This window comes from Lepisma saccharinum, chromosome 2 (assembly GCF_977018435.1).
Source record: "Lepisma saccharinum chromosome 2, izLepSacc3.1, whole genome shotgun sequence".
In the NCBI taxonomy this organism is placed as follows: Eukaryota; Metazoa; Arthropoda; class Insecta; order Zygentoma; family Lepismatidae; genus Lepisma; species Lepisma saccharinum.
In genome coordinates this window covers 204,731,612-204,758,457 of record NC_139230.1, presented here as the reverse complement: position 1 = coordinate 204,758,457, position 26,846 = coordinate 204,731,612, and the positions used below count along the sequence as shown (strand labels likewise).

General features: G+C 40.5%; 1 protein-coding gene across 2 annotated transcripts in view; it reads right to left on the bottom strand.

Annotated features, from left to right (window-relative positions):
* LOC145984281 (inactive phospholipase C-like protein 2) overlaps positions 1–11,483 on the bottom strand; it is a 744,169-nt gene extending 732,686 nt beyond the window's left edge. For both annotated transcript variants that reach the window (XR_014441294.1, XM_083117918.1), the window contains exon 1: positions 10,972–11,483. Coding sequence is in view for 1 of the 2 variants with exons in the window: in XM_083117918.1 (XP_082974044.1) it covers positions 10,972–11,212 (241 nt within the window). In the remaining variant the exon portion in view is untranslated. The remainder of the gene's footprint in view (positions 1–10,971) is intronic.
* Between the last annotated feature and the right edge of the window lie 15,363 nt (positions 11,484–26,846).

The following is a 26,846-nucleotide window of genomic DNA, read 5'->3' as shown; positions in this document are numbered from 1 at the left end:
ACGAGAGCTATAAAATGGTGTAATATAATCATTGCAACCCCAATAGTTCCCAAGATAATGTAGCAAGAAAATATCAGTCGCTGAGCTCAAAGTGTCAGCGACTTACATTCGAAAACAGAAATGTTGAGCGTAATCCAGTACAAGATGATTGAAACCCAGTAAATGCCACGTTTACTTCCTAAACACTGGTTACTTTATGTAATTATTACTAATTATGTTATTTGCTACAGTGTTGAATAAAGAATGTTAGTGTAATTGGTTTAGACCAGAATAAAGGCATTTTATCAGCACTTTTTTTTTGCACCTTAATCCGTTCCCTAGTCACTTTTGGAGTACAAAAAAAAAAAACGAACTCAGTAGTTTAGTTTCATTGTTCGAACTTTAGCCTGTGGACGACGCCCAAAATATGACGGGATCGAAATGTGTGAAGTATCCACGTTCTGTATGAGCCTTTGTGGTAGTGGGGACAATTTTACTTGACCTGAACATAGCAGAATAAAAAAGTATTTCTAGCCCCCCTCCCCCAATAGTAGTAGCCTAATACTTTTTCCAAGGGCCTCCCCGATGGCGCAGTGGTAGCGTCGTTGCCTTGTAAGCAAGGGGTCCTGGGTTCGATACCCGGTGGAGGCACAAGTGGTTCGGATCCCACTTTAAACTGTAGGTCCAGTCTCGATTAGCTGTGTATAAAGTGGACTTAACACAACAAATCAATCAATCAAACCTAATAATTTTTCAAACTACAAAAATCAATAAAATAAAAATTCTATGCTCAGATAGGCTCAGTTGGAATGGATCTAAAATTTAAAGTGGGATCCGAACCACTGTGAAATGTGTCTCCGTCTAGTATCGAAGCCGAGAACCTTTGATTACAAGGCGAAACGGTTTACCAGTACACCATCGTTGTTGGTTGGGGGAGGGAGGGGGGGGGAGGAGTCTTTCACGGCGTATTAATTTTTTTAAGTCCTTTCATTCTTTCTTGTAGAAGTGGTTGTAGTATTTTGTGACACTTTGAATTCCTCACCGTAAATGATAATGAGAAATAATGAGAGAATAAGTGGAATGAAACGGGTGAGCCAGAGGAGACGATGCTCATTTCCATAAGTTGCGTCACAGAAGTGTTTCCACTCTTTGAATACATTTCTTGCTAGAGCTGCGTTGCATGACACGGCAGAAGACCATTTCCAGGTAAAAGATCTTAACACTTTATCACCTGAGCATGGGCGACTTTAAATGTTTTGATGATCCTGTTAGTTTGACGGTGACGGACGCTCTAACTTCTGATTGCATTCTCCATAATTAAAAGTTCAAAATTTTCTTGGCTTCTTGTTACATCAAACCACTCTCTCACATTGCAGAAATGTGGAACCAGGTATTCAGTTTTCTCGTGGGTGCACGGCAGTCGCGGCCGCTCATTAAGGACGATACGGACGTCGCACTGCCGGTTATAATCACAAGTGAAGAAACATTGCAATAATATTTATATATTACAGCTTTCACATTGTCTGAATTGGAAATATTTCGTTCCTTACAGATCGTTGGTTAGTCGGTTTCCACACACGGGAGCTGTGCATGGGAGGACGGGCGGTTTCGTCGTCCCAAACCCAACCGAAACTGGCCTCCTCCTCCGGAGAACTGTAAACAATGAAGAGTTAACAGAAGCAAGGACGTTAACATAAGACAGAAAATTACCAACTGTCGAAAAAATATAATTCTATATTCCATTTATGACATAAGCGTGGAACAATAATTAACGTAATTTCCAATGAGGACAAAATAATATAACCGGTAATTGAAAAAATACACTCTTATTTTATTTGTTATTTAGCGTAGCTTTCTCATACTTTTGGCTAATCCCAACGATGAGAATGAGTGACGGTATAATGAAACTGATGAAGGGACATTCACAAAGAATACCCATACTCAAGCCGGGATTCGAACCTGGGACCTCTGGATTTGTAACGCGGTATGATAACCACGGAAGTCGGCAACAGATTCTTGTCACGTGCGAAGTTATTGCATACATGCATTGTATTTTTTTCTGTGTGTTCAGTGGAAAGTACATTCGGATTACAGTGATGTAGTCTACATCACGTACATTTAAATACATGTTTTGATTAGCACGTTTCAAAAAATTCACGTTGGACAGGAAACTTTTTTGTGTTACTTTTTGCTAGTAATTTTGACATTCAATGCACGTGAATATTCGTTACTATGCTTATCGAGCTGCATATAAACTAATTTCCCTTCTTCTGAATTTTCCTCTCCGTTAAGGCTAAATCTGTTAGAATCTTCTTCCATCTTTCGTCTTTCAGCATTTCATCATTCATCTTCATTGTCAATTAAATTCGAGAGGTAAAAAAAAGCTTAAACTACTCCCGATGCATGCCGTGAAGATGGAGGCCTTGGGGATGTGTAGGTAAGGCGCACATATTCACAATCTCGACCTTTGTGAAGGTGATGTGATCAGCACCACTCTCTAACCTCTTTCTTTCCCCCAGAGTTGCATATTTATCGGAGGCTGGGTGAACTTGACCCGCTACATGTCGCGACAATGCTAGAAAAATCCCGACCTCAAACCACCAAACCCGGGGATTGAACCCAGGTCCCTTGCCTGGGAGTCAGACGCCCAACCGCGGTTCTAAATTCGAGAGACAGGAAAGATTGATTGATTGGTTTAGTTTATTTTACTTCGCTTTTCTGCCACCTCTGGCTAATCGCAAGGATGAGGATGATGAAATGGATGAAAGGACACTCACAAACACCTATACTGGAATTCGAACCCGGGACCCCTGGAAAGTAAACTCCACACGTAAATACAAATATATAATAAAGCAGGTAGATTACTGATAAGTTCTAGTACCATCGAAACCAACCATTTGTGGTTAAAAATATATGTATAATTCTGCAACATAGTAAAAATAACTTTCAGTTCTAAACTATATCCGTCATACAAGTCAGTGTAAATTCTGTCGTGTGTCTGGAAAAAAAAAAACACTTCATATAGCACTATCAAGACACGGAAGAAACAGTTTCTGCTTCAGAGGCAGCAAACCCCGACCTGCACTATCTATGGCCCGTTTTTCTTCGAGGAACCGACGATCACAGAAAATCCATAACTGCATGTGCTACAATAATTTGCAATGTCGCACTCGGCTCATTTGCCACGAACTGTTATCTTCCAGTTGGGCGATGCTCATCCACATTTAGCCGTCAAATGAGGGACTGGCTGGACAGAGTTGCCTCGTTCTTGGATCGAATACGGTGGACAGATTCATGTCCCTCATCCGATTCCCGGATATTACGCCCCTAGACTTTTTCTTCTGGGGATATGTCAGGCATACGATTTGTGCTGGCGCCAAAATCTGTGAGCACCAAGAACTTCATATGTGGAAATAAGGATAGGAAGGATTTTCGTTATCGGCTAGTTTTGCTCTGTGCACACAAAATAGCAATATCTGATATCGTACTGGGTTTTTTCGTTGTTGTTTTAAATAAAACTTGGTGGGTTTGGTCTCCAAATTGCGTTACTTAGTTTTCTCGTATACTTTTATTCACTTTACTTGGGCATTCAAAATGTGTTAGTCTCATTCACAATACGCTTAGGCATGTGCCCGACCCTGTGGCCGAGTGGTTAGCACATGGCGCTGCGACGCCAAGGGTCCCGGGTTCGAATCCCGGTCGGGCTTGGTTGTTTGTGAATGTCCATTCATCAATTTCATCATTTCATCACTCATCCCCATCTTCGCAAATTAGCCAAGAGGCACAAAACGCGAAGTAAAATAAACTAAATCAATCAATCAATCAAACGCTTAGGCATGTGTGTTCCTTGCGAGTGCCCCTTCATCAATTGTATCATATCAACACTCATCCTCATCGTCGCGATTAACCAAAGATAAAGAACAAAAATCCAATCATTCCGGACAGTGTATATTTCCATCGATCTCCGTGTTGACAGGGTTCCTTTGATTTCGACAACTACGGTTCTTCTTTGGCAGACAGTAACGAGTGGCGGAATGTTAGCGTAACGCACGTCGAAGTCAAAAGGTCTCAGGTTTGAACCGTGAATGGGGTATGGAAGTATAAATGTATTTGCCACATTTTTTCGGCTCATCAACATTCTCATCGTCACGATTAACCTAAGTGGTAGAAAAGCGACGTAAAAAGCCGTAATAGAATAGAAGAGAACAGTGTTGAGAGCACCTTCAATCGTCTTTGTACAGAAATACATATTTTACAGCTCTCTTATAAGTGCCATATGAGTGATGTTTAGGTAAATGATTGTAGTTACTGATTAATTCTGTTTGTTTCTGATAATAACATCTACAATCTGCGCACGTCTTGACTTTAAAATTTGGACCAGGTTTTTTTCTTTCCCATCTCAAAATTATTCTTAAGGTGCGAGCATTCATCGAGTGGGTCACTGGTAAATATCTATCTATGTATAAAACGAGGAGAGTGACACGTGAATAACGGAATATCTTAAAATACATCTGCTGACGTTCCTCACAACTTACTCATTTAATTTCAGTGGTTTTCTTCTTGAGAATTTTATCACAGCAATTTTCAATTTTAGCACTTGTTGTAAATATCGAGGCTTAACAGCAACTAAAAAATCTAAATTTTCAGAAGTATCGAGTAACAGTCACGTTCTCTGAACAAGTAATAGCTTCAATACATATTTTCTTATTGGCATGCAAACAATAACAAAGTTTCCGACTGCAATTGGTGTGTCGAGAATAAAATACATTATGTAGCACCCATTTGGCAAGAAAAAATATTTTAGAGACAAGGGGATTCAAACCTAGGATTTCAACTTACAAAGCAGGCCTTTAACCGACATGGCCACAAGCCACGGTGAAAAACAAAGCTATTCGAGTAATTTATCCATAAGATTGCATCTTTTCCTGTCCAGCTCAAAACTTTTGATGTCGCTTCTCGCTAATTACATTAATTTGAAAGCAATACGCTTCCTAAGATAGGGTTCATATGCTGTACACATTGCTGACAAAATACAAGTGAAGCTTGTGCAAGAAAATTAATGAAGACGTTGGGAAGTCGTGCTTTTGTGGAAGGTTAGTGTTTCCATCCCTAAATGATTACCGTTCTCTAGTTCCCGTCAATATAGCGGATTCTGCTATGTGATGACGAATCTCATTAACTAACTGCACATAAATTATATTATTTAAAACTATTTATTTCAAAATGAAGAGTAATTATTCTGGAATCTACGGAGGCATTCATTCATTCGGTAAGAATTTTACGAGTCACAATTTTATTTTTGTGCTCCATTACGAAACCAACGTGCACGTGTAAAGAAAATAAACCCCGACAATTTTTATTTTACAAAAATTCTATTTACTGTTAAAGTTAAATGAGAGGACAGCCATTGACTAATTTTTAATAGCCTGGATGACTGATGGGGGAAGGTGGGGGGGGTACCTCTTCTCATGTGCCCCCGGGTTGTGACAAACTCTTCTTCCTTTAGGATTTCTATTATTTTTCCCATCGTATGTTCAGTGCCAACTTTGCGATTCTGTTTGCCAAAGTGTATGGGGAAGGAGTTTATTTATTCCTCAAGCCTTCTCCTGGACTAGGATAACACAATTCCCGATTATTATTTTTTTTAATCATTTTCTGGAATTGCAACAGCACTATTTCTGTCTCGCTTATTCTTATTGCGTTTTCTCCTTTTCGTTATTTAGTGTTGCTTTTCTTCCATTTTCTGCTACTCGCGACGATGAAGAGAGACTGAAAAAGAACACCCATGCTCAGGCCAAATTCAAACCCGGGGCCCTCGCATTATAACGAATTGTGATAACTACTTCGTCACGAACGTCAAAAACGCGTTTCTTTTTAAAATAAATTTCAGGAATATTTCACATTTACATTACTTTGATTGTAGACGTGGAAATTCCAGTTCATTAATATTTACGCTGCAATCTTTTGGTTAGCCATTTTCTTTGAGTCTGAGAGACCTAAAATTCCCTGCATACGGTTAAATTGATTGCTAGTAAGCAACACTGCTGCTTTCCGAACACTTACTTCGGCTGTACTTCCGGCCACGAAGCTGGACTTCAACTCAAACGAGTGTGCCACTTTTTGTGAACAGAAGTGTATCATAAGAACTCCGTATCTTGTTCCTATGCTTAGCAAGAACACAAAGACTGCCGCATTTGTTTTAAAAAATCAACATACTTCTTGAATACCAGACAACATAGGGTATCAGTTTAGACGTTGCATGATGATCTGTGTTCAAATATGGGTATGGTTTGATTGATTGCTTGATTTATTTTGCTTCGCTTTTCTGCCACTTTTGGTTAATCGTGAAGATGAGGATGAGTGATGAATGATGAAATTGATGAAGGGACACTCACAAAGAACATCAATGCCCAGACCGGTATTCGAACCCGGGCTTCCTGGTGTCGTAGCGCGCAGTGCTAACTACAATGGGTACAGTGCTTGTCCTATTATCCTTATCGTTTAACCTAGATGGTGTGAGGTTAATTAAAAAAATGCAGTTTATTAAGTCCATTCTATGCACACAAAGGTTCGGTACTGGCCCTACAGTTTAACGTGGGATCAGAAGCACTATGCGTCTCCCCCGGGTATCGAACCCGGAGTCTCTTGATTACAAGGCGATCACGTTGCACCTACACCCGTAAAGAAGTACAGAAGAGATTTAAAATTGACAAAATACAAATGACAGATCTGAATTCTATACGCGAATAAAATTCTGGACTAGTAGTCGAACCCACACTCGCCGTCAGATTTCTTCACATACAGGATTATTCACGTGAATTGCATGTGCAGAATCATATACAGTGGCCTAGTCGGTTTGGCACAGGACTTTCACGCGAGAGATCCGGGTTTGATTCGAGGGGTTGGTGACCGGACATGGACATTTCCCCTTTAATGCAACTCGGAACCTCTGAGGCTGGCCCAACCTTCCATCAACGGCCAACATCGAGGGTAATGGTGGCGATGCTAACGCCTCCACTATGGCCGAGATCGACAATGTGTGGAGCCCTACATACATTCCGCCAGCCAGGAGTCTCGGGTTCGGATTCCGTCCTCGGCATTAGTGTTCTTTGCGAGTCCCCCTTCATCAATTTCATCTATCATCATTCATCATCATCGTCGCGATTAGCTAAAAGTAACAGGAAAGTGACGTAAAATAACCTATCCATTCATATTATATGCCGCCAGGTGACTTCATGCATGACGCAACGGAATGGGAGGACTTACCCCTTCCTTTTCACCATTATCAACACACATAGATAGTGGCTGCGATTGGATTCCAAAACTTGGGGGAAAGGTGCCAAAACTGCTGGGGAGGGGGGGGCAAGGACAGTTTACTTTACCTTGTTAGATAAGATTTAGCATAGTGCGGGGGAAAAAGTAACAAAAAGTGGGAGGAAACTGTCCCCCTAATAGCCGCCGCTGCATATACATGGTAACGGTCCCGATTAGCCTATATGTCAAAAACCCAACTCAAACAAACAAACACATATACAGTATTAACTACCCTATTTCGGTATACAAATCCGAATTCAGATTCAAGATTATGAACCCGAATTCCGGCCCAGAATTATCTACCCGATTTTTTATACATCAGAATTTCAATCCACGAACCCCAAAGAGGATCACACACCCAAATCCTGATCCAAGACAGGCCCGTACCCAAGGGAGGGGTAGCCCCCCCCCCCCCGCGAGTCATCAAAATTTTAAATTTGAACGTATATAGAAACCTACAAAAATTACGTTGATGGTTTTTCAAGATTTGCAAGAATTTCGATTTTGTCCTTGCACAAATGAATAGGTTACTTCTGGACAGAGGCAGGCTCTAGAAGTCTGCAATATTGGGCTATTTTAGTTCTATAACCATTGATGTAAGGCTATCAGACGTTCCGATTTAGTCCGGACAGTCCATTCCTTCTAATCCATGTCCCGACCTTTTCGCCTCAGCTCGGTCACAAATGTTTCACACAGTTAGAATAGAGCGGAATTTTCTATACTCTTTACGTTATGGAAGAAAGGTTCCTCAATGACTGCAATACAAAACCAACCATATAAGGGGCATTTAGCTCTCCACCCGTACCGCAAGATCTGTGATCACTTTTCGCCACCACTGAGTAGAAGGATAGAAAAAAATGTTTTCTTTCTCCGACATCAGGGTTTTTCTGCAACTGATGTCCATTCTGCCACTCAATGACTTTGGGTTAATTAATAATATGTAAATAGGATAATCCACTTCACAGCAGAATTGTTGCTAGACTTTTGGGGCAAAAAATTGCCTGAAGTATTTTTAACATATATTGTTACTTGTCCAAAACATTAAAAAAATTAAGAACATTATTATTTATGAAATTCTGTCAATCGGAATTTGTTTTAATGCAACTTTTTTTCTTTTCTACTTGTAATTGTCTTGAACATAAATACACAGTGGTGTGACCATACAACGGGCAACTTTCACAGTTTGCCGAAGACATCAAGGCCAAAATATTTGATGCTACGAGCCGTTGACAATGGCATTTTCTATTCCACATGTATGCAACCCCATTTAATAGCTTCTTGGTTGCCACTGGCATTTATTTTTACTGTCGAAAAGGATTCTAAAAGCAAAAATACACCATAGAAACAATATTACGCCAGCAGACACACTGCCAGGGTGAAGTCACTTAGCCGTTCCCTTCAGATAATTTATTTACAGGGTTCGCACAGACTTCAAATTCCTGGACAACTGGAGGAGTCAGGAAAACAAGGCTAGGCCTGAGATCATTGGAAACAAATGAGTTCTTTAAAAAAGCTTTCAAAACCTGGAAAAGTCAGGGGAATTAAATGTTTTTTGTTTGGCAGAATTTGTAATCGGAAACACGTTTAGTTTTATCTTCCCAACAATCTTCCATTTTGGATAATGTTGCTTATAAAAAGGTTCTTTCATTTTATTTTTCATTTACTTTCAAAAATGTTCAACAAACGTGATTCATTTGATGAACTTACAAAGTTGAATTGTAACTTATTTTTTAGCATGTTAAATCATTACAGAGTTATGTAAAATACCCGGAAAAGTCACGGACTTTGCAAAGTGGGTGTGAACCCTCATCTATCAACCCCACACACATGTTGCTTTTCGTAGGCTATTCGAATTGTTTGCATTATGCACACATGTAGTCTACCTCTATCATACACTTTTTTTCGCTCTCTGACAGAAACAAATGCCAGTGTCTACTGCAAATATTTGTCGCGTGGATGCATACATATAGGTTAGAAAATGCTGTTCTTCAACATTTCGTAACAAAATGAGCAAATTTCTCTACACACCCTCTTCTATACACCCCCAACCCCCTCCCCCCTACACACACACACATACATATATATATAATATACAGTGTATAAAGCGAGATAAAATTTCTTTTAAATTCGCCTATGGGTCTGGCTTCTCCTCAAAAAAATTCTGGGTACGGGCCTGCCCCAAGATTAAACCATTTCAAGGACTCTTTACTAATACTCCCCCATTCAACCAAGCCATTCGTTGCTTGAAGAAGACGCTGTGAAGTCAGCCTAACAAGTAGTTCATTGTTCCAAGTAGACGTCATCACTGCCCTTACAACAAACAATCTCTTATGGATAGACAACTCAAAATACATGTCGAAATGTCAACGATCTACCCTACTTCCTGTCAAGCAATTATGCGAGAACGTAATATTTTGACACGTGCAGCCATTAACCATAGAATACAACGTTTCCATTTCAACAGAGTGCGATAGATACATTATGCAAGTTATAGGTATGTACACGCCAAGTCAGCAATATTTGAGGACAAATATTCGCAATGTCTCCGAGATAATATATCGACAGTATTTCCATACAGAAACATATTTCGATATTGACTACCGTATATGTTACTAATAATACACCGCGACCTCAAATTCCAGGAAACTGAGATTTTAAGAAAATGTGTACAAATTTTTATAAAGGTACGTGTATTCCATGTTATATGCAACGTTCTGTTAAATTGAACATATGACTCCATTGCGAACACCAAAGAAAGAATACATTGTTCCCGTAAGACTTCATTCTGAACGTTGACTTCGTAAAAAGGAATCATCAGAAAAATTAAAACTAAGGAATGCCATAAAATGTACTAATACACGACAAATTGAATTTCGAATCAATCCATATAGTTTGGGGTAATATTTGGTCACTTGACGAATTTAGTTCATTAGACCTGAATTCATTTCTTCATATACAACCTGAGTGTATTCTATATCTTTTGCATATTGATTATTGTTGTGATGCTAATCCCATTTTTCTTTAGTAACCGAGGTCTGAAGTTATTGAAAAGTAACAATTTTGTTGAAATCAAATAAGCACAGCAATAATTTAACTGTATTCAACTGTATTGGAAATTAATCCCTCGATACGACCGTTGTATATAATAAAGTTCCAAATCCTGCCATCCCTATTTACACACTTTACGCGCGAAATTTGTGTTCAAGAGTTTGCCGATTACACACGCTTGTAAATATAACGTCACGTTCCGTGGCTAAAACACTGCCAAGCGCACATTTTAATTTAAATTGGCTAGCCTTATTCGCTTGCAGTTGCAGAAAAAATAAACATTTTAAAGTGATTCAAAGCCAAGAATTGATCTACAGCTGTCCAATCGCACGAAAATGTAAACAAACCGTTTGTACAATGCACTCGGTTCTTCCAGACTTTTGAAAATAATCAGCACCACATTAAGAGCTAGTGAGAAACGCTTGCGTTCGACAGCTTATTTTTATCTGCAAGTATGCTTTCTTTTCTATTCCACTGTGAACACAAATGCCTTATCTGGTGACCAATGACCTAAACCCAGATTATATATACAGTCGCTTGCACACGCGTGGTCAAGGACGCGCTATTCGTAAACTGTTAGTTTGGGTTTGAAAACTTCGTGAATTAGTTTAAGAATAGTCTGTCACTTACCACTAGATATTTTCCTTTCCGTAGGCAAGCTCGTCGCGCTGTGGAAAGACACGGTTTTCACCTTTCTTGGAGGTTTGGGAACATTAATTTCTGGTGTGGCAGTTGGTTTGTGTGTTTCAGATGGGCCACTAGTCGGTTCATATCTTTTGGCAGCTCGGTCTTCAATGTGACCCGGTTTCCCGTTGCTGCTAAGCACAGGGCCAGCGCAAGGGGGCTTCTCTGTGATTTTTTCTTCATCCATGTTCTCGTCCCCCACACGAACAATAAACTAACTACTTCATTGGAGTTTTTGTTAGACGACACCAAATACTTTGCTGTCCCTTTTAAACTAATATATCGCACAAAACAGCAAGTGACACTAACGATAAAACATGAATTGTACGAACGGCGCTGTTCTAACCCGCAGCCGGCTGCTTTTTCTTACGCATGAAAGCGCGCACTACACAACACGCACACACTTATATACACACACAATACTTCACTGCTTCGGTCGACGTGATCTCGTCGCTTGCCGCGCTCGCGAACTGACTGGTGCCGCACAGATAGTAATATCCGATCCATAAACTACCTCAACGTCACACGAACAAGTGGGGAAAGCAGCGCTGTTCGTGTCATCTAGCGGCGGAACCCAGAACTATCACAGTCCTGGAAGGACTCTAGCGCCAGATCAGGTCAAATAACTCCAATCTAGCGCTCCGATCTAACAACAAGATAACCGTAATTAACAGAAAGCAGACTTGTGTCGGAAATTTCGGCCGAGAAACCAAAGTCTGTCGTTTTACGCCATGTTAAAAAAGGGGGGGAGGATTTGGACGGGCGAAAAACCAAACAGCAAGAAAATGTACACAGGCTAAACGTAAATAAGAAACGAGCAGATGTGAGATTGCGGTATCCTACAGAGATATAGACGCAACTAGCGCGGGAGGGGGTGTTCAGGCAGAGCCGTAGCTAAAGATTTTGGCGCCCCCGAATAGAATCCGATTTCCCCCATGCTTGGAAGAAATATACATCCATAACCTGGACTCCATGACGCCTGAATTTTCAAATTCATTTCTAAAAAATATATATTCTCTTCATACATATAGTTCGCTTATGGAAATGTTCATTACGTTATTTTGAAAAATGACGAGTACAGCATGTGTTTTTAATGTCTTCTTATTTTCTGTATCACGTGTATAATTAAATCAGGGACATGCCATAAAAAGTTTCTGCAATGTTGCCAGCCGAATTTTAAAATCTGCAGTGATATGGTAGGGAAGGCCACTCCGACGCAAGAATTAATTACTTTTAATCCAATATTGTATTAATTAATAAATTAAATGGTTTAAGATCATATTTCATAATGTGTAGTTTTATCTTAGTTGGATTCATGGCTTTCTTACTCCGTATTTGAAAAAAAAAGAAGCTGGCGCCTGAATTATTTTAAGTTCTGCTGTCCGTCATTAGAAAATATCAATTTTGTCTCAAGTATGCGCCAGCACTGCAACAAAAAGCTTACGCTTCTTAATTGTAGCAAAGCTCACTAGCTCATTAAGACAAAATTGTCCTTCGACAAGACTTTCTTGGCTATTCTATTGGGTAATTTACAATTCGTTACTATGTTGTATATATTGCAATCATTACATCACGCAAAGAATTGCTAATGCAAGAGCATTTCGATGGAACAAAATTTTAAAATTATACAATCTCCTTTATATATAACAGAAGCCCACGGCGAAGAATTACTTTATAACTGACATTAGTCATTACTGAGAATTGTTTGCCCCATTAATGAAGCTGCAGTGTATACCTTCGTAATCACGTCATGAAAACACCAAACATATTTTGCAAACGCTCTTGCTGACTTGCACATGCTATTGCATTACGTCATTAGGTTCCTTGTATATCACATGATCATCTTGAACAAATTGTAAGCAATATCCGTTCTTAAGCTACATGTATGATTTGTGACTTGCCGTAATGGTTGTATTGCGATCTAAGAGAGCATCATCTTTTTTTTTTTTTAGACATATTATTTTGAAAATTGACAATAATATTAATTTAATAGTCGCCGCGACGTTTACTCTTTTTGCTCGTTCGGCGCCAGGGCGACTGCTCACCTTGCAACCCCCATCAGCTACGGTTCTGGATTCGGGGGATCCGGACCCCTTCCACATCCCTGATTTACAACCAACCCCCCGAAAGGTCTTATTTAATGCTATTTCTCATTTTACATAGTCTGTAGGCTACGTAAATACTCGTTACGTAGAAATTGATCAACTTGGACTCCTTCCACATAAAATTTTGTAAACCGAACTTTGAAATGAAACGATAAAGTTCGCAAGGAGGGGGCGCTTTTTTATTCCTAACAAGCAGGCCGCGCTAGACCTTGGGCCTGCACCAACAATGTCAATTTCTCGAAAATTTCTCTTCTTTCGAAAAACGGCCAAGGAAATTTAAAATTCTGAATAATAACATGTCTTATATTTGAGCAATCAAATGAATCTTTGTGCTTGTGATAGTTTCCTGGCACCGTAAGCCTATTTCTTTATCAAAGATTTCTCTCTTTTATTTTACTATTTCCTTCCATGTTTCACTCCTTCTTTATTTATTTATTTCACCTATAACAGAGCTTTCGCTCCAATTACAATAGGCTTACATATACCGTACAGAGGCGAATATATAGTACAAGCAATGCAAGCACTGCTTGCATTATTCGAATATCATTTAATGTACACAATGTTTTAGCCTTATTTCGTTTCCATCGCACTCGATTTCGCGAAAAATTACGGCCGCAAACTCCCTCAGCAGCTCTGTAGCAAGCACCAGCCTCAATGCTTGCGGCTGCTCTGCGGGAAAATAACGCACCCGAAGGAGTCACATGGCGAAGCGTGAAATTCGAGTAGAACCCGTCCACAACGCTTATACCAAAAGCTCTGCTTGCTGAGCTTGCGTGATTCCCGAAAATAGCCGAGCTCAACCGAAAGCAGAAGGATATATTACCACCAAAAACTACGAGTAAAGAATTTGTGTCTTCATGAACACGTAAACAAGATCGCGAATATAAAAATAATTCTTAGTCATAAAATAACTAAAATAAGTTATTATCATTGTTCTAAATTCCATATATATATCATTTTATATTACAATTTATTTTAGATTTCGCGAATTGTAAAACGCGTAAAAAAATGGATATTGGGAGTTCGAGCGAGATGGTAAAGGGCGGGGGTTTGTGTTTCCAGGAAGTGAAATGTCTGCACCCCCGTGAAGAGTTTCCCCAGGGAGGGAGGGAAGATTCGACGGACCTTGGTCTGCACCCTGTGTCCAGCTCGGTCCAGCTCAAATTACGTCGAAAGTGTTGACCGCACCAGTGTTTGCAACTGCCTAATTATTTACACAGTAATTCAAGTGAGCTGTTTCACAAATTTTACAACCACACTCAATAAATTGACTGCTTTTGAATAAAACTTGGGGTGAAAATAAAGCTATCTAAAAAGAACTCTCTACTGATATTTACACAGCACAATTAAATCGTATACATTGTACACATTATGAACACAAGAACATGTTTTAAGTTTTATTATTATGACACAAGTGGTGCTCCCAGGATTTTTTGTAGTAGTCTCCTCATTTTGTCATCTTTTCCTGCCTTTGACTTTCCTTTTCTTAGGAATACTGGGCCAAAGGGGGGCCAACTCTCCCCCGGCCGCCCGACCCTGTGGCCGAGTGGTTAGCACATCGCGCTGCGACGCCAAGGGTCCCGGGTTCGAATCCCGGTCGGGCTTGGTTGTTTGTGAATGTCCATTCATCAATTTCATCATTTCATCACTCATCCCCATCTTCGCAAATTAGCCAAGAGGCACAAAACGCGAAGTAAAATAAACTAAATCAATCAATCAATCAAAAACCTCCCCCGGCCCCGGCCCCGCCTCTGTATGACACTTTATTACTTAAATATTATGTATATACTCTTTCTGCTGTAATGATTCTGATTCCACCACTTAATTTCTATCTCCATACTGATATATATTTCCTTCCCATGAGGGATAAAATTAAGGAAATAGGTTGGTATCACTTTCGGTCGTTTCAGAGATTTCCAAAGTGATCTTGCGTGGATGCTTTCCAGTTGTGGAAAGAGCGTGGGAGTGTCTTCACGTTTTGAGAACCTTGAGGCCCTAAGATTTGTTGAATTGTTCGATAGCGGGAAATTTCCTATATATGCAAAGGAGTTTGGAATTTATTGTGGTGAGTACATCGTCTATGCATGTGTTTCTTTGGTTTGAAATGAAATTTTTAAAGTTTGTGTTTAACTTTTTATTTTAATGTTTGACTCCGAATGCGATTTTTAGGGTGCCCACAAATCCTAAATTACAATCACGCAGTGTAAATTAAATAAGTGAGTTATTTTACCTAAATCCGTTTGGTCACCGTTTGCCCACATTAAAAAATAATGAACAAATAAAAGTACTAATAAATAAATAAGAAATTACGTACCCCTTTAGTCGTATGCGGAAAGTTCGCATATGTAAGACGTTTACTACCATACGAATAACGTTACCTGGAATTTCGAAAGTAAATGTGACGTTTGAGGATCATATGGTTTATTTTTAGAACCGTCATTTTATTATGATATTTTGACAAATCCAGCGACCGGGCCAATGAGGCTATAAACCTTTGATCCCTCTCTTGGCGTGCCATTGTACTACATGTTTTGTTGTACTGAAACATTGCTTGCCTCCTTCGTAAGACTACGCTTCGCTACTGTACATATATATATATTTTAAACAATTAAAAAAATTACAATACAAAACAAAAGAAGAAGAAGTAGAGCAAAACTACAATAATCGTTTCATAAAGAACACCAGCACAAGTATTCTAGAGAACATAAATCAAAAATGATATTCACTGACGTAGAACAAGATACATATCTATATACAGACTGAGACATTTATAACTATACACATGTAAATACTCATATATAAACAAATATACACACATACAGCGATAATTGTATTTACAAACATACCCATGTACACAGAAAACATCTATAATTGTTTGATTTGTTCATGATGTTCTTCGAAGGACAGACAATCTTCCTTTCGTCTTCTCTTTCTTTTCCTTTTACAATTTCCTTCCCTGTTTCACTCTATATTTTTCCGTTCTACCGTTTCTCTCTCTGTTTCTTTCACTATTTCCTTCCCTGGTTCCCTCTCTTTCTATTTCAACTTTCCCTTCTTCCTATTTCTCCTTTTTTACTTTCCTCCTTTCCCTTTCTGCGTTTCTTCATCTGTTTCTCTATCTTTGCATTATTTCCTTCCTTGTTTGATTCTCTCTATCCTCTTCTATCTCCATTTCTTCCATATTCACTTTTTCTTTCATTCTTGAGCAATCAGGTGATTTCACTATTTCAACTCCCTGTTTCGCTCTTTCTTTCTTTCTTTTATTGTTCATTTTCTTGCACCTAGCTTGAACAACAATAGCAGCGGCTTCGCGTTGCCAAGAGTTTATTTTTCGGAAAGGGGTCACAGAGAATAACACATTCGGGGCAAGGTGAGACTGTCAATAAGTAAGCATAATGTAAAATCAGTGCTGTAATCCCAAACTTTTCACAGGGGTATACGCTGCGTTTTGTGATATGTTAAGTGGAGACCACGTTTCCATTAACTTTGGATTATGTTTCCATTAAATATATGGATGACATCAATAAACTTCTATAAAATGTCATTCATGGGAGAATACTGATGATGATGATATTATATATACCCACATAAAATGGGCATATTATAATATATTGTACAATGTATACGACAGATTGATTGATTAAGTTGGTGTTTTAAGTCAACTTTATGCACAATTAGGCTAATCGGGACTGGATCTACAGTTTAAAGTGGAATCCAAACCACTATGTGCCTCCACCAGGTACCGAACCCGGAAAACCTTGAAAAGAAGGCGATCAGGGAGGTATTGTATGCGATAGAGAATGCATTATTATAATAAAAATATATGAAACTTGTATCTTAATGATTCCACTTAAAGTCTATACTAGAGTATAAGGTACAGTACAGCATATTATCGTATTGTATTTTCTTGTTGATATTGTTTTTGTGAATTATTGCTTGATATATTTTCAACAACTTTAATATTACTTCAAATTACGCTAAAAATGAAAAATTTTGGAAAAATACTTATACTTATGAAAAAAGCGAAAAAAAAATTATAGTAGTCAAATGCTGGCCATAAAATACTAACGCGCATCATGTATTCATACCGTCTGCCCTTCTCAACATCATGTTCGCAATCACGTGAAATCAGAATTATTTCACCGCAATAACCTCACCAGAGTAATGGCCAAATTACATACATAAATATAAACGAACCGAAAGTAGAAGGTACACGCTAATGAGTAAGATTAACCAGAGGGTATACGGCGTATAGTAACGTATACCCTCAGTAGACCTAGTGGCCCGGTACTGAAACCTCATTTGAGGCTCGAATCATCATTTGAGGCTCGTCGTAGCCTTTTATGATGTATATTTTGAGGGCAGAGTTGGCAACACTGTGGGCCCACTGTAGCCTTTTATGAGGGGGTCTATTGCGTCTGTTTACATCTGGCAACACTGCCGTAGATTGACAGTGTTGTTAACCTACTGGGTTTTTTCACTGTAAATTTTTATCAAAGGACCTGAGGGGCCCATGTATTTTTTATGTTTGGCAATACTGTTGGGGGCACAGAGTTGGCAACACTGTGGGCTCACTGTAGCCTTTTATGAGGGGGGGGGTCCTATTGCCCTCTGTTTACATCTGGCAACACTACCGTAGATTTTTTGACAGTGTTGTTAACCTACTGGGTTTTTCACTGTAAATTTTCATCAAAGGGCCTGAGGGGTCCATGTACTTTTTATGTCTGGCAATACTGTTGGGGGCACAGAGTTGGCAACACTGTGGGCTCTTACTGTAGTTTTTTATGAGGGGGACCTATTGTCCTTTTTTTATATTTGGCAACTTTATTGGATGTTTTTTTTGAGGCTTGGGTTTTGCCAACCCATCCGAAGAAAATTCCACTATATGATCTTTCACTGGCTAAGCTAACCTACAAATAGGAGTTGGCAACACTGACGAGCATTAAATGATGATTTCGAGCCTCAAATGATGATTCGAGCCTCGTCGGTGTTGCCTACCCACTCTACAAAAATTCTACTATATGATCTTTCACAGGTTAAGCTAACCTACAAATAGGAGTTGGCAGCACTGACTTATAAACCCATTGGGTCCTCTTGGCATGTTTTTTCATGATGTGTTGCTAGGCTATTGAGCATCTTGGCGTATACAATGTATATATTTTGAGAGGGGGGTTATGGCTTTTTATGCTGTACGAATACTGGAAGCTTGACAGTGACAACCAGCAGAGTAGGTAAACCTACATCCAGGAACTGGCAACACTAGTTTCTGACAGTGAATTTGAAATAAAATATTAAACAAAATACATGAGTAAGCACTGTGATTACAAATAGTACCAGTGTTATGCCCCCAACTCCAACTGGACAACTGGGGAAAATAATTGTACAACAATTTGTACCTAATTGTACAATACTTGTACCTAATTGTACAACATATACACAGACATAAAAGAAAGAGTCTTCCCGTAACTTACTTCATGTACAATTTATATGATTTTACAACTGTGAAAAGAAAGCATATGTGTTCTGTATGCACATATTTATTCTTATTTTTCGAAGTTGAATGAAAGCACATGTTTTTACGCTCTCGTAATACTAACCTTGCTCCACTGATTTTAAATTGCTTCCATCCGCTTTTTTTTTCTGTGTTATTTCCGTATGCACGCAACATTCGCTTTCAATAGACAGAAGGAATGTTAGTATAGCAGGCTCCGAGTTTACAATTTATTAAATTAAACAATAATTTATGTAAGAATATACTTGTACTTACCGAACACAAAATAATAAAAAGCACATGTGAATATTTGCGTGTGTTCATGTTATATGACGACTGAGTAAAAAAATAATATTGACTCCCCGAAAGATAAAAGTTCCTAGTTCGACATCAGATGCATGCAAATTTTATGTTTTGCTCTCCAAAATCTTGATTTTATGTTTGTGCTATTTGTCATACAGCAGAGGAGGAGGAGGAGGGAGAGGGAGGGGAGGGGTACTATTAGCGCCATCTATTAGCAAACAATAGAAATAAAAAAGTAGGTCAAACTTTTTCAACACCCAAACATTTTAAACGTCCTCGCTTAGTAATACGATCTAGCTGAAGACGTTTAAAAGAGTACTCTTAGTCGACGAAGCTAATTGCTAGGGCCCTTATATTACTAAAATATTCTTTAATTTGCATATTTCTCATACCGCCATATGTTGTTCTATTTGACTTCTTCCAAAAAAATGCTAATTAGCGAGAGTTAATTAAGCAAGGCAAGTAAAAGAAGCAAAATAGAACAACATATGGCGGCGTGAAAATATGTAAAAAATTCGATTCAGAGGTGGATCGAATTAAAGTTGGGGGATATTTTGCATTTTTTCGCTATAATGTACAAAACATTTACCGTACATAATCTTTTCCATTTACAACAGTATAAAATAAGAGGAATGTGTGACAATATCCATATTAATTAGGAAGGTATGTTGTATGCTAGGTTAGCTAATTGTGTCTTCTACAGCTTCACTGTATAGAGGAAAGATGGAAAAAGAGAGCTCTACAAAAACTGGTGCTCTTAACAATATTGTACGTTCGTGAAAATTATATATAAATAAGACTTAAGCGTATTATCTGCTTTCATGTCAGATTTTACCAACCTGTGAGCTGTAGTGTTTAGGTGACAAGCGACCTGCTCAAATATGATACTGTTGATAATATTGTACGTTCGTGAAAATTATATATAAATAAGACTTAAGCGTATTATCTGCTTTCATGTCAGATTTTGCCAACCTGTGAGCTGTAGTGTTTAGGTGACAAGCGACCTGCTCAAATATGATACTGTTGACAATATTGTACGTTCGTGAAAATTATATATAAATAAGACTTAAGCGTATTATCTGCTTTCATGTCAGATTTTACTAACCTGTGAGCTGTAGTGTTTAGGTGACAAGCGACCTGCTCAAATATGATACTGTTGACAATATTGTACGCCCGTGAAAATTATATATAAATAAGACTTAAGCGTATTATCTGCTTTCATGTCAGATTTTACCAACCTGTCAGCTGTAGTGTTTAGGTGACAAGCGACCTGCTCAAATATGATACTGTTGACAATATTGTACGCCCGTGAAAATTATATATAAATAAGACTTAAGCGTATTATCTGCTTTCATGTCAGATTTTGCCAACCTGTGAGCTGTAGTGTTTAGGTGACAAGCGACCTGCTCAAATATGATACTGTTGACAATATTGTACGTTCGTGAAAATTATATATAAATAAGACTTAAGCGTATTATCTGCTTTCATGTCAGATTTTACCAACCTGTGAGCTGTAGTGTTTAGGTGACAAGCGACCTGCTCAAATATGATACTGTTGACAATATTGTACGCCCGTGAAAATTATATATAAATAAGACTTAAGCGTATTATCTGCTTTCATGTCAGATTTTACCAACCTGTGAGCTGTAGTGTTTAGGTGACAAGCGACCTGCTCAAATATGATACTGTTGACAATATTGTACGCCCGTGAAAATTATATATAAATAAGACTTAAGCGTATTATCTGCTTTCATGTCAGATTTTGCCAACCTGTGAGCTGTAGTGTTTAGGTGACAAGCGACCTGCTCAAATATGATACTGTTGACAATATTGTACGCCCGTGAAAATTATATATAAATAAGACTTAAGCGTATTATCTGCTTTCATGTCAGATTTTGCCAACCTGTGAGCTGTAGTGTTTAGGTGACAAGCGACCTGCTCAAATATGATACTGTTGATAATATTGTACGTTCGTGAAAATTATATATAAATAAGACTTAAGCGTATTATCTGCTTTCATGTCAGATTTTACTAACCTGTGAGCTGTAGTGTTTAGGTGACAAGCGACCTGCTCAAATATGATACTGTTGACAATATTGTACGCCCGTGAAAATTATATATAAATAAGACTTAAGCGTATTATCTGCTTTCATGTCAGATTTTGCCAACCTGTGAGCTGTAGTGTTTAGGTGACAAGCGACCTGCTCAAATATGATACTGTTGACAATATTGTACGCCCGTGAAAATTATATATAAATAAGACTTAAGCGTATTATCTGCTTTCATGTCAGATTTTACCAACCTGTGAGCTGTAGTGTTTAGGTGACAAGTTATTACGTAATATAATGATGTCATATCAGTTGTGTTGTTTTCTGATTGGCTTAGTGTCTCGAGTAAAAACAGAGATTTTGATTGGCTAATAATTTATACGTGGTGTTTTCTGATTGGTTTAAGTAAGCAAGATTTCTATTGGCTGTCTAAATCTCACCTTTACTAAATTAACAAAGGAACCCACATAACGGGGGATAGAACCTGAACGGGCTCCACCAAAGTATAGGAGACTAGAAGCATATAATTTGGCGGAAAAACCCAAGTAAGGCCATAGAGAATATTTCAAAAATAGATTTTTTTAAAAAAAAAATTAACAATTATATTTTGCATTGCACAGTATTAGGTATTAAATAACATACCCCCAAAAAATCTCTGCATTATGCATTCTGTAAAAATTGCCCTACGTGCCAAATTGCTATGCCAAGTAAAAATTTTCAAAGACACTGTCGTATTTGTGTGCCGGGAAAGCGAATATGTGCAACCAAATTGTGCTCTAAGTGTGGAAAAAATATTTCTATTGCCAACTTCAAGCGACACCAGCTTACTTGCAAGAGCACTGGAACATCTCTACCGCAACCTTCCAAGCGAAAGGTAGAAGTAACCTCCCTCGATGCATCGCCACCTGCCAAACGCGTCAAGCTGGCGAAGAAAGCAGACCGATTTGCGTTTGAGCATTTATTAGAAGACTTTAACATAACATCAGACAGCTTCTGCGATGTGCGTAGTTTTCTGGAGAGCGAGCGAGCTAAGATAATATCCATCCTCAACGATGCATTGGCTACACACTCCACTAAATTGTATGCTGTGCTATGCTGCAAGTATAAGAAACCGTCTGATGAAATATATAAATTCTTCCATGCCACAAAAGCAAAAACACTGCATCAGGCAGATGTCACTAACCTCGACAGCATCTACGACAAGTTTGTCGAGGAGTTTGTGGCAAAGCACGAGGAGCATCAGGCTAAAGGCTCGGGCGGTTCGCTGTGTGGCGACCCCCACGAACTTTGTCTGAAACTTAACAAATTCCTGCCACTGGCAGGGTCTAGCTATATTGCCCTGCCACCCGAGGTTGAAGCAAGGAAAGCTGTTCTCAATATTCAGAACAAAGACACCAAATGCTTCCTCTGGTCGGTGCTGGCAGCATTACACCCTATACCTAGGGAAAACGGTCCACGCCGTGTTGCACACTACAAGCAGTATGAGTCGGAACTGGAGGTTGCAATGGCCGGGATTGCCTACCCTGTAAAAGTCTCGTATATTCGCAAGTTTGAGGTTCGTGCTCGTGACTTGTTGGGCCTGCAATTAGCCATCAATGTTTACGGTCTCACCGAGAACAAACATGAGGTCCACCCCATCCGGGTGAGCAACGTGAGCAACAACAACGAGGTACGAGAAATCAACCTCCTGCTCATCAAGGATGAAACCCATCACCATTACACCCTTATCCGCTCCCTCTCTCGGCTTGTTTCGACCCAACGGAGCAGTGATAGTCGCCACGTCGAGGTGTGTCGCAGGTGCTTGTCTATATTTCATAATCGAGAACAGCAGGATTACCGGCGCATCAGAGGACCCAACATTGCTGCTGAGAAGCTAGCTCGCCACATGCTCTATTGTGGTACCAACAAGCCTGCACGAATTATCCTGCCCGAACCTGGTGCAGTAGAGTGCTTTCGCATGCACAGTGCTATGGTGAAGCATCCTGCCTATATTGTAGCAGACTTCGAGGCCTTTCTTCAACCTCTGTCTAACTGCGAGCCCAACCCCGAAACATCCTCTACCATTCCTTTCCAAATCCACGAGGCCTCGAGTTACTCCTATGTTGTGGTGTGGCGAGACCAACATATTGCCTCCGAGCCCTATGTGTATCGCGGTCCCGACCCGGTCAAACACTTCCTGGAGAGAATGCAACAGGAAGGCATCAAGATAGGGAAGGTGCTGTTGGCCCCCAAGCCCATGCTGCCACTGTCTCCGGAAGACAAGCATCAGCACGAAATGGCTCTAAATTGTCCTGTTTGCAACTCGGTCTTCACTGACGATAACAAAAAGGTCCACCACCATGACCATTATGGGACCGGAAGCTACATTGGCCCGTGGTGCAACAGGTGTAACTTGAGAGCCAGGGACCCGCGCTTCATACCGGTCTTTTTTCACAATGGCTCAAGATATGATTTCCATCACTTGGTCACACATCTAGGGTACGACAATGCGAGAATCAATGTCCTGGCACAGAACGAGGAGCGTTATATTAGCATCAGCAAGTGGGTGCCGATCCCCGACTCAAGCAGCAGCATCGAGCTTCGGTTCCTCGACTCTCTGAGGTTCCTCCAGGCAAGCCTCGATGCTCTTGCTGGGAAGCTCAGAGACGACCAACTAGCCATTACTACATCAAGTTTCCCGAACTTAGATGTTGCACTCATCAGACGTAAAGGGGTCTACCCCTACGAATACGTCACAGAACCTTCCAAGTTCGAAGAAGAGTTGCTGCCTCCCCAGGATAAGTTCTACAGCCAGCTGAGAGGTTCTGGTATTACCGACGAGAAGTACAAGCATGCTCAGTCTATGTGGGTCGAGTTGGGTTGCCGAACTTTCGGTGATTACCACGATGCATACCTGAAGCTTGATGTGACGCTTCTTGCCGATGTGTTCCAGGCGTTTCGGGCGACTGCGATAAACATTTACAACCTGGACCCTGTATATTTTTACAGCCTTCCTGGACTGGCATGGTCGGCCATGCTCCTGCTGACTAAAATTAAACTTTCACTTATCTCCGATAATGATATCATGCTTTTTCATCGAGAGAGCTATCCGGGGCGGCATGGTCCAAGTGTCGCAACGCTTCGCACACGCCAACAATCACCACATGGCCACTGGTTACGACCCCTCCCAACCATCAAGCTACATCATGTACACTGACGTGAATAATCTTTACGGGCACTCCATGATGCAGCCACTCCCAACAGGACAGTTTGAGTGGGTTGATCCTTTATACCACGACATCGAAAAAGAGTGCGACGAGTTTGGGTTTTTTGCCGAGGTGGACCTTGACTTCCCCGAGAAGCTGCAGGATACATTCTGTGACCTTTCGCCTGCTCCGGAATTCAAGTGTCCACCTGGCTCGGATCAACCGAAGCTCGTCATGGACTTGGAGCCTAAAAAGCGTTATGTGCTACACTACCGGAACCTCCAGTGGTTAATGCAGCAAGGGGTCTCGGTCAAAGCAGTTTACCACGTGCTCTTGTTCAGGCAGTCTCCATGGTTGAAGCCGTACATCGAACTGAACACCAAACATCGCACTGATGCCACTTCGGAACTTGATCGCGATTTTTTCAAATTAATGAACAATGCGGTATTTGGGAAGACCATGGAGAATGTGCGAAATCGCGTTGATGTGAGGTTGGTGACGAAGAAAACACAGTGTCGTCGACTTGTTGCAAGCCCGCTGTTCAGGTCTCGAACAATTTACAACAAACAGATGTCTCTGATTCACATGAACCGGGGCAAGATGCTACTCAACAAGCCCATCTATGTGGGAGCTGCAGTTTTGGATCTGAGCAAGTTGTGCATGTTCGAGACATATTACGGCATACTACGTGCACACTACAACCACAATATCTCGCTCCTCTACACAGACACAGACAGCTTGGTATACCATGTTCGCACGGCCGATGCGTATGGTGATATAGCCAAAGTTCCAGCTCTTGTCAAGCTCTTCGACACATCGGGCTATCCCCAGCTAAACCGGTATGGAATTCTGCCCCGGAACAAAAAAATACCCGGCAAACTCAAGGACGAGAAAGACGGGGATGTGATTAAGGAGTTTGCTGGACTTCGTGCCAAAGCCTATGCGATCCGGGCTGAGGGTTCTGTAACAAAAAAGGCAAAGGGTGTAAGCAGGCAAGTGGTTCTGGAGCACCTCAAGTTTGAGGATTACCTCGAGTGCCTCAGAACAAAATCGCCCATTCTACAAAAAGAGCATCGTATCCAAAGCGTCGATCATGTGCTTACAACTAATATTGTCAGGAAAGTTGCTCTGGATGCACACGACGACAAGAGGTGTATTCTTGAATGTGGGGTCCATACACTTCCGTGGGGCCACTATCGCCTCCAAACTAGTAAGACCTGCCCAGAGTGTAACAAAAAGTAATAGGCAATGCGAAAAAAAACAATTTTAATTTACTTCCACTTCCTCGATTACATGCATGCATGGCACAGCAAAATTAAACTTCTGGAAACTGCTAATTGCAATTTGTACTTATATATATAAAATTCCACATTTCTTATTGTGTGCTATTTTTTTTATTTATTTAAAACTGTTCAGTCACTCTTTCATTCTTGACGTCATACACAAATGTTTTCTCTGCAATAAGAATGACACTGCACAGAGTATCTGCAGGCAAGGCATCGTGGAACTCGCATACGATCTTGATGTTGGTACGATCGTTGACCACCACTTGCTTTCTTTTCGTGGTGTTGATGACGGTCATGGGTCTCCGTGCTTTGAATTCGCTGGGCGTGTAGTACATGTCCACGTTTCCCTCGGTCACGCGTTTGTTAGCCGTGTAAGCTTCGTAAAGTTTGAGGTAATCGTCTTTGGTCACGTCGAGGTTGTAATTCTCGCGCGGGAACACTTCGTTCCTACCGTTCTTCAGATAAACGTTCTTGATCTTGCAGTCGTCGAACTTGCTGGAATCTTTTTCCTGATTCTTGTCCCTCCCGGTCTGAAAAAGCACTACGACGAAATCTGGCATGTCGAACTGTATGTTGTTGAACTGTGTCGTCACGTCGAATTCCATGTGACTTCCCGACGCCATCTTCTGCACGCACTGGTAACTGTGAAAATGAATCGGCACCTGCGGATTTTTCAAGATCTCCGCTTTGTACTTGAGGGCGTAGTTCGTTTCGTATTCCACCACCGGCATTCTCAATTCCATGCTCCGGATGACGCATTTCGCTGCTTCGGGTAAAGTGTTGGCTATCGGCGTGGTGCCGTCCGGACCCAAAGTAGCGTATCGCATCAGTGCGTCGTTGTCGTTGGCCGCTCTTCGAAGCGTGATCCTCAGTCCTCCCTTCCACATGATCTCCTTGTAGTCCGAGAAGAAACCAGGCAGCAGACGCATGGGAAAGAGCACCGTGTGACTTCTCGTCGATATTTTGGTCCCGGCTTCGATTCCCCCGGCCTGGTAGTACGCTGCGTCCGTTTTGGATAATTTCAACGTTCCCACTGCCGTCGACGTGATGCCTGGATAATCTATTCTGTCGATGACGGTGTTGTGTTTCCTCACCTCCACCTGCGAGAACAGGTGAGGCACGAAGTTGTCCACGAGTATCAAGTTTGCTGCTGCTGGGGGGAACGCGTCTCCGTTTTCCTTCTTCACCACGTCGAATTGAAGGTAGAGGTCCGCTCTGTGAGGATGAACGAACCCGTCCCCTACGTCCACGTCGTATTCGATCTCCCTGTTCGCTTCGTTCAGATTGGCGAACGTGCGACGGTTGGGAGGGAAAGACTGCAATTCGTAACTTTCGATTTGCTCCATTTTACATGTATGGTTATTTATTATACGTTGATCTCCACGATGGCCGTCGTAGTGGCA